This window comes from Parasteatoda tepidariorum, chromosome 7 (genome assembly GCF_043381705.1).
Source record: "Parasteatoda tepidariorum isolate YZ-2023 chromosome 7, CAS_Ptep_4.0, whole genome shotgun sequence".
Lineage (NCBI taxonomy): Eukaryota > Metazoa > Arthropoda > Arachnida > Araneae > Theridiidae > Parasteatoda > Parasteatoda tepidariorum.
Genome location: NC_092210.1, coordinates 31,625,017 through 31,633,803, shown reverse-complemented (window position 1 = coordinate 31,633,803; position 8,787 = coordinate 31,625,017). Strand labels below are relative to the sequence as shown.

General features: G+C 28.2%; 1 protein-coding gene across 2 annotated transcripts in view; it reads right to left on the bottom strand.

The window, feature by feature from the left end:
• LOC107442263 (homeobox protein orthopedia) overlaps nt 1-8,015 on the bottom strand; it is an 83,297-nt gene extending 75,282 nt beyond the window's left edge. For both annotated transcript variants that reach the window (XM_043043187.2, XM_043043188.2), the window contains exon 1: nt 7,713-8,015. In XM_043043187.2, coding sequence (XP_042899121.1) covers nt 7,713-7,752 — 40 coding nt within the window. In that variant the 5' untranslated portion in view covers nt 7,753-8,015. The remainder of the gene's footprint in view (nt 1-7,712) is intronic.
• Nucleotides 8,016-8,787: the final 772 nt, after the last annotated feature.

Here is an 8,787-nt window from a genome sequence, read left to right as displayed (position 1 = left end):
TGTATAGATTGAAAATTGGAATAATTATTTTTATTAAAAAAAGAAAGGTAATTTAACGTAATAAATAGAATAGAAGGTAAATAAATAGAGAAATTATCTATTAAAAGTAATTTCTTTTAGATTTAATTTAAAAAAAATTGTTTCATGAAATATCTCTATCATTATCTTGAAAATGAATTTCAAACCAACTTATCATTTTCTTTGATAGAGACTAATTAAGGGAACTTGCGCTTGTTTTTTGTGAGTTATTCGTAAGATATATATAATTAGAAACGATAAACTTCCTTTAATTTTAATAAATTCGTTACTTGCATCACACATAGTTAAAATTCTCATGTCTTATCGTTTAATAATCTGTAAAATAGTAACAAAATAAAACCTATATATTTTTTTAACATTAAGAATATACAATAAAAACCTCTGTCAACGGCTGCCTCTAGACAACGACAACCTCAGAAGAATGACCATATGTTTACGGTACTGATCATCTTCTATAGCTTTTACTTCACGAGGAATCGAACAACAGCTACTCGTTGCAAGCTTGAATTTTGCATCAGGATGTCTCTTAGTCAACTCTAACCGATATTTCACTTCTTGTGTGCAATAATTTAAATGATCCTTACTAAACGCATCTTCCCTCACCCTTCTTCGCTTTCAAATAATTGCCAACAGTTATTCATACAATATGCAATATTGCATTCATACAATAGCCGATCATAGATTTGACAGTTCAATTATGTCTGCTATAGATAAGCTGTATTTTTCAATGATAGTCGGCAGGAATCACATGAATATTGTTCTATCATACTCAAATTGCGTAGAAAGAAATTGTTCGTAGACTTGCGTGAAAGAAGCAAAGTGCGCATGCTCCTGACCAGTATATTTTGAGCGATTTTATTTTTTCTTTCGTTTGTACAATGTTTGTCATAGTAAAAATTTATTTATTTTTTCGTATTTCAAACTAAACTAATTTTTAAACTTATTGAAATTAATCAATATCCGACTAGTTTCGAAAAAGTTTCTCTAAATTTTTAAACTTTATTTGAATTTTTTTTTTTTTTTTGAAATTTTCGATTAGTGCGCCAATTAATTTTTTATAGTATGAAAACTTAAATGTAATTAATGTAACTCAAAATATTTTATTTATTCCGCTTATTATTTCTCCTATAAATAGTGTTGTTTTAAAAACGTTTCAACTAAATAGTATATTAATTTTAAAATTCTTTTAATATTTTAAACACATGCTACATTATTACTGTCAAAAACTTCGACACATTTATTCCATTTAAAGTGACTGTTGTTTTTAAACCTTAACATCCATGTCATTTATATTAGAGACATAATGTGTTGTCTTTATACTTGCAAGATTTATTTAAGACTGAAACAAGATCGATTATGTTACAGTCGAGAACTTGTTGATAAAATACAAGTTGAACTATTATAGTTGAATACTGGTTGAAACAAATAGAACTCGTTGATGAAATACCAGTTCATAAAATTATGAAAATTTACTATAGCATATTTTTTCATAATTTGCCCTTCATTTTGAGCTATCTCTCTACATCTCATCACATTCTTTCCAAGAAAAAAGCAGTAATTTTTGCAAAATGTATTTCAACAACGGAGTGGGCTATATTACGTTTTGGAAAATGTAATAGTGGCATTCAAAATCATTTTTGGAGCCTAGTCCAGTTTCCGCACTTACTGAGGTATAATATGCATTTGAATTCTTTGTTGAAAATTGTGTGCTATTTCAAGTTAATACCGAATAGAGCATTCATGCACATTTTAAAAAGTGTTGTTAAATCTAAACTCCAATAAGTGATAAATTTTACACCAAACTCAAATGCCTTTACTCCATTCATGAATTATTTCCGCCAATCTTGGAGATAATTTTAAGAAGTCAGACGATGGATATTTTTTGCTGACAATCGAAAAGTTCTCGTATGATCCTGAAAATTTCCCGTAAGTAAATAATCATAAAAATGTATTTATATTTTTAGTTGTATAATAAAGATAACTTTGTTCTTGTAAGAGGATGTAGTTTACAATATTTTGTTAACCCTTGTTCGAATTCATATTTATATTCTTTTTGTGAATTGTGTATGATTAACAAAATAATTTTATTTTAAGAAGAATTGAATACGTCCATCGTAAATTAATGATTCTTGCATAATATTTTATCGTAAAAATAACTACACTGACTCTTATGTGTGTCATATTTTACTGTAAATTTAAATTTTAGTGTTAGTGAGCAAAAGAATAGGGGGCGACTTCTTTACACCAAAGAGTGTAAATGATCATTTTTGGTGTGGTTAAACACCTAGATCCAGAACTTATGCATGACGTTTCATTACATCAGTTTGGTGTGAAGTAGTTTTCACCATTTTTAATGTTGAGATATTCCAAAGTTTATTACAGTGTTTTAAATCAAACGCTAATTAAGTTTAAGGAATTATTAGGTTGTTTAAAAAGTTCTACAACACCCTTGCTGAATGATTTCGTTTATAAATATTACGAATAAATACCCGAAATTCAGTTTTATCCAAAGTCATTTAGAGCTTATTGATTAAAGTTTAAACTAAGAGCACCAAAAACTACACGAAATGAGAATTCATAAAATTTAAAATTTTTTAATAACCTAAAATTAAGCCTTTACGGCATGACTCAGTATTTATGGTGTTATTTGCTTAAGATTTTTAAAATAAGATGATTGATTTTAATGATTACTTGTAAGAGTTAGTTTTGTATAAAATCAAATTTTAAATTTCAGTTTTCTAACATCGAAAGCTCCAACTTTTATTGAAAAGAGAGAAAGACCAGAAAATGAAGATTTACGGTTTACATAATTTGAATATATGTTATAATGAGGAATGACACAGTTAAATGAATCAATTCCCACTTTATTAACTGTTTAAACTGATCATTAGAAGTGTTGCACCAAGTGGTCAACTTACTTAAGTTTTACTGTATTTGACTGAAAATCTGATCGATTTGCATTTTCATTTTTCATGATATCTGCTTTGTAAATTTTTTTTTTGGTACAAATATGAAAACTAAAACAATTTTCCGGGATTATAAAGGATTTTGATTATTACTTAATTTATATATATAGATATTAAAATTTGTACAATTATACAACTTTGTAGCACATTTCACAAGAAGTGAATCTATTATGCTTACCTTAAATTAAACATTAAGAAGATACAAATTCTGAGTAGAAAAACTGGATCATTCCTAACTTTGAATTACAAGTAAAATAATTTTATAGAACTGTAAAAGTTTGAAAGAAAATTACTTATCACTTCTCAATGAAAGAAATAATGACGCTTTAATGAAAGAGATAAAGATATATTTTGGTAAAAATGCTCAAAAAACTTTGTTATTTAAATAGATTTTTATTTCATGAAAAATTACTTAACTGCACTTTTAGATCTTTATATTGTTAAATACAGTTCTTAAAGGGTAATATTTTAATTTAAAGTATTTCTCCATTATCATTTTTAAAAAAATATTTAAGGAAAGAATATCTCTATAACATCAATTGTCCATTACAGTGCAAATTTCTCACCTTATTTAAAGTTTTTTCGTTTTTAGGGCAGAAGGATAGATTTTAACTATAATGAATGTTTTTTCTTCTTTTTTTAAGTGTGTGCAATATTGTTCAATATAGCCTACAGTATGAATTATGTAGGATGACGAAGAAAATAGTATAATAATTCCATTTGTGATAATTTTTCGTTTGAACCAAGGAATGCACTGCAAACGTTTGCAAGCATATACGCATTGTACTTTTTAATGAAAAATGTAGTACTGTGGAAATGAAAGAATTGTGGCAAATCGAAAAATTTTATCATTCGGAATAATATAATGATATGCAGCTTTTCAACTAGTTTAAGACAGTATTTTGGTGAGAGACAGCACAATTTACAATTTAGCTAAACAGTAAAAATACGCAAATTTATAAAGAATCTATGGGGAAACAATATTAAGGAACTGTTTGATGTGAAAATATCATCTATGAAAGTGATTTCGCTTGCTATTTCAAGCTTTTTAATCTTTTTACTCCTGTAATCGAAACATTTATAAATTTTTAAAAAAATATTTTTTATATAATAAATTATATTTGAATATAATTCAAGTGACGAAAATAATTGGAATATTAAGACATTTTATTGAGTGAAAAATTTTTTTTAAAATCTATATTTTGAAATTTTTTTTATTAATGAGAAATTAAATAAAGTAGAGCACTGTGAAAATATTTCATCGTCATAATGATAAGTTGAAAAAGTTTACAGAGAAATTGCACAGATTAAAAATTTTTGTAAGGCATTAATTATGCTTAAAATTTCAAAAAATTCGAAATATAGAAAAAAAAAATTCTAATAAAATTAAATGAGTATGTATAAATAAATAACAATTAGTTTAAAAAAATGCATTATCTTTAATTAGTAGACGATGACTAATTTCTTTATAATTTTCAACGAAGATGTATTATCTTTAATAAATGGACGATGACTGATTTATTTAAGATTTTCAACACTTTGACATTTATAATAATAGTTAAGTCACTTAATATTTGCTTATTATTTAATTAAAAGTGAACAATGTAATGTAATAAATCAATTGATTATTCCAAGCCAATTCATTTTAAAGCGTTAAAAAATTATTTTTATTGCGTTGAAATCAACTCAAATAATTCCTTATATGGTTTGCAAATCATTCAGAAATTATCAATTGAATAAAATTTCATCATAAATCTCTATAAATTGTTAGTTCATTATTATAGTTCCCCCCTAATTATAGACTTGTTTTAAGTATTAAGCTTAATAATGTGTTTAAAAAAAGCAGTTGCAATTAGAAAAAGATTAAAATATATAGTTCCTAATCAGGATATGTTTTTTACGTTGAATATATATTTACATTAAAATTATAGCTTAATAAATTTAATGCAATTATTTTTAATTATTTTAATTATATTAATACAAAGCACTATAATAGAAGTACATTTTTCTTATAAAATTTAAAATCCTATTCATAAATATTTTCAAACATGCATGCTAAGCTTTTATTATGTTTTAATACATGAAATTAAGCATGTTTATTTACCAATTGGTTTTTATTAATATGTTCTGTTAATAAGTCCATCAATATTATATGCGATGGCATATTTAACGGAACCAAGAGGATTTAAATTTCATTAAGTTAGATGATTTAGATCAAAATGCTTCTAAATTTATTAATTATATAATAGAAGAATTTAAGATTCCTAATAATTTTTTTTTATTTTCATGAAAGAACAAAGCGTCATATTCCTAATTATTTTTTTTAAAATTATTTTCATGAAAAAAAAACATCATGAAACAAATTCTCTTCAAAACTACTGCTAAATATAACTAATAAATCTTAATATTTATCAACGAAGATGTTAGAATCTTTGGATTGTCAAAAAAAATGAATTAAACAACAATTTAGAAAAACATTTTGTGCAATGATAATAAAGTTTAACGATAGATATAGAATGATATTTAATGATAATTGATAGATAATTGTATCAACTAAGTCATTATTTTTGTCAGTGAAAGCAACAGTATTATTTGAAGCAATGTAGATTCACAATTTTAAAAATTATTCATTATATAAAAGATGAAACTTTGGGTTTACTAATAAAATTTCCTATATTTTGATAACTATGAAACATGTAATTTTTAATGGCCTATCGTAGATCATCACTTTTGAAATATAACATACTGTTGTGATGGGAAAATAATGCATTGATTAATGAAATTATTTCAACAATATTTTTTTAATTGACTAAAATTGAGTAATTTAATTAAAAAAAACATTTAAAAATTATGAATTCAATAAAGTAATTTTAAAATATTTGGCCTCTCTCTCATTGCTTACATATACAATTTTTAAATTCCACATAAAGATTATTACTTTGTAAGAATAAAGACAACAGACTAGATTGGTATTAGAAGGAGTATTTAAGCAAATTGCTACAAAAAAAGATAATAAAAAAAGTACTTGAAATGGACGATGTTTTTATAAGTATTTAACCACTCACAAAAACATTGTCTTTTTAAAATGAAAAAAATAACAGTAATATTTACGAAATCATGATCAATAAGGTAGTTGTTTGAACTCATCATTGTTAAATTCATTTGCTTACCAATGTATAAACTTTTTTAACCTCTTTTTAGTTTATTATTTGAAAACTAATAAGTTTATCAGTATTACGAAAGATAAATATATATGGTGCAAAGCATGTGCTGATGAAAATTAATATTAATGAATTGCAACAAACTTTCATATCAAGCATAAAAACAGAACCTTTAAGGTAAAACAGAAATTTTACTTTAAGAATATGCATGTGTAAACATTATGACTTTTAGGACAGGGAAAGAAATTTTCGTTTCGTTTCAACATAATTTACCCTTATTATGGAACATGAGTAGATGGTCCCAAACAGGCATAGATGAAAAGTTAATTTAATTTCTGTGGATGGTATAAAAAACTTATTTATCAAATATGAAAACAGAAATTTTTTATTAAAAAATTCTACTGTAAATTTTAAGAGTGCAATATGTAAATATGATAGGATGAGAATCGTTCTATTGCCTATTCCAATGCTTCAAAAGAGCTGGTTACTATTATGAGATGCAAACAAATAATCATTAACAGTGAATGATGAAATAACTCATAATGTAAGAAAAATTCAAGCTTTCCACCCATAGTGAAGATAAGAACCTTTTACAACATAACTTTTACGAAACACTTTCAAAAGCAAGAAAAAACTTGGAAGGGATATTAGTTACACTGAGAAAAAAAAAGCAGGATCAAAAGTACCACAATATTGTAAACTTTACCATGTTTCTTGTTCTATGGGAACACCCAAAAGTTCTGTATTATTTATCGAAGTGCTTTGGTAAGGATTTTGGTAAAGTTAACCATTACATTTAGTGTTATAAAATGTAGCACAATTTGATAATTTTGGCATGATACCTTATAGCATGGTGTAAAAACCATTTATTCGATTAAATTTTCCTTTCAATTTTGTATTTTTTTACTAAAGGTGTGGTAATTAGAACTACAATTTTGAAAACCAAAATTTCGGGTAACCGTTGCCATTTCAATAGAAAAATTACCAAATGAATTGAATGAATTGCTTATAAATACCTTATTTTTTTACCAAAATTATAGTCCTTTTATTTTTACTAGACCTTTTTTTTAAGCATTACCCTGCAGTACGGTAATTTTACCAGAACTTTTTTCTTCAGTATAGAATCTATTATAGTTCAATACATAAAAATCTATTCTATCCCATATATATACAATTCTTTAATTTACCTACGAAGGTCAACACTTTGGAAGGTTGGTACGCTACTGTTGAACAAATGGTCTCGTGTGGAGATGATGTATAAAAACGGGATTGTGTCCGAACGGGAGAAGAATCCAGGGTTTGTTGTTTATTCAACTTGAGCCGGCCAACATCTGGAGAAGAAGAGTGTGCGCGAGCATCAAGATGTCCAAATTGCATTTAGGGAGAAAAGGAGAATAGGGTTCCACCATCCCAAAACTAGTTAATCCCCGTTTCACAAATTTAATCAAGGAGCAAACCTATCAAATCAGAAGGGGCTAATGAAAGGACGAAATAACTCAATTAATTGTGTTTCCCGCCGCCAATGAGAAGAGGGGTTGAAGCTTACCTAGGGGAGTGGCGCCGCCGCCGTGCAGGTTATTCAGCATCCTGGCGGTGGGGTCCTCTCCGCCGCTATTGCCGCCGCCGTAGAAGTAGGCGAACGGTACTGGACTTCGGTGGGCCACTCTGTTGATTTCTGAATGTCTCCGCTTTTCGGTTTGGTCTTTTAAAAACTTGCAGCGAGCCCACGGTAATCTTCCCGTTTTCTCTCCTCTTTCAATTGCACGCACGCTGCTTTTGGGGAAATTTTCTGGCAGGAAAAGAGGAACACAGCCGTTTAAAATGATTCCCCCAATATACTGACTCCTTTTGTTCTAGAAGGCGTGCAAGGCGAGCGCAAAACCCCCCACTCCGACCAATCAGAGGGCGTCGCGGGCGCTTGTCAACTATTGTCACTGCTCGCTCGTTCCTTCGATCGCTCCGGACTACTCCCCCGCCCCCTTTAAATCTCCCACCTCCCACTTTCTCACAATACCCCTCTTTTTCCTCCAAGTTTTCCGTCTCTCTTATATAAATGTATCCTTTTCTGGATAGCTATAGATATATAGTGCTAGATATATAGCTATCCCTTTCCTGGATCGCTATAGATATATAGAGCTCCGCAGCCGATTCAGATAAATGGAAGACGCCTTCGTTTTGATCGCTATTTCTTTTATTTTTACCCTCCCCTTTGCTATGGAAGCGATGGCGAAAATTTCGATTTCATCAAGGGTATCTCTCTCATCTCTCCCTCCCCCCTTAGAATCTTTATTTATTTTTGTCTTTTGCTCTTTTAAAAAGATGCCTCGTGCTTTCACGGTATGTGCCGGACGGAATTTAAAAGGTAATTTGGAAATCGAGGAAACGTTAATAAAAGTCTTTTTCCTGTGAAAAGGATTGGTGGAAGGGAAAGCCAAATATATTCCGAATCGAGCAAGAGTTTTGTGTTTAGCGCTGTGTAAGAAATAATGGATGCTCTTTTCGGCATTCCAGAATAGGCAAGTTGATACTAAAACATACAAGTCACAAAGCTTAAAACAGAAAAATATTTTTGACATTTTATATATTTTTTTTAAACGTCTTTGTTCCCATACTTTCTGCAG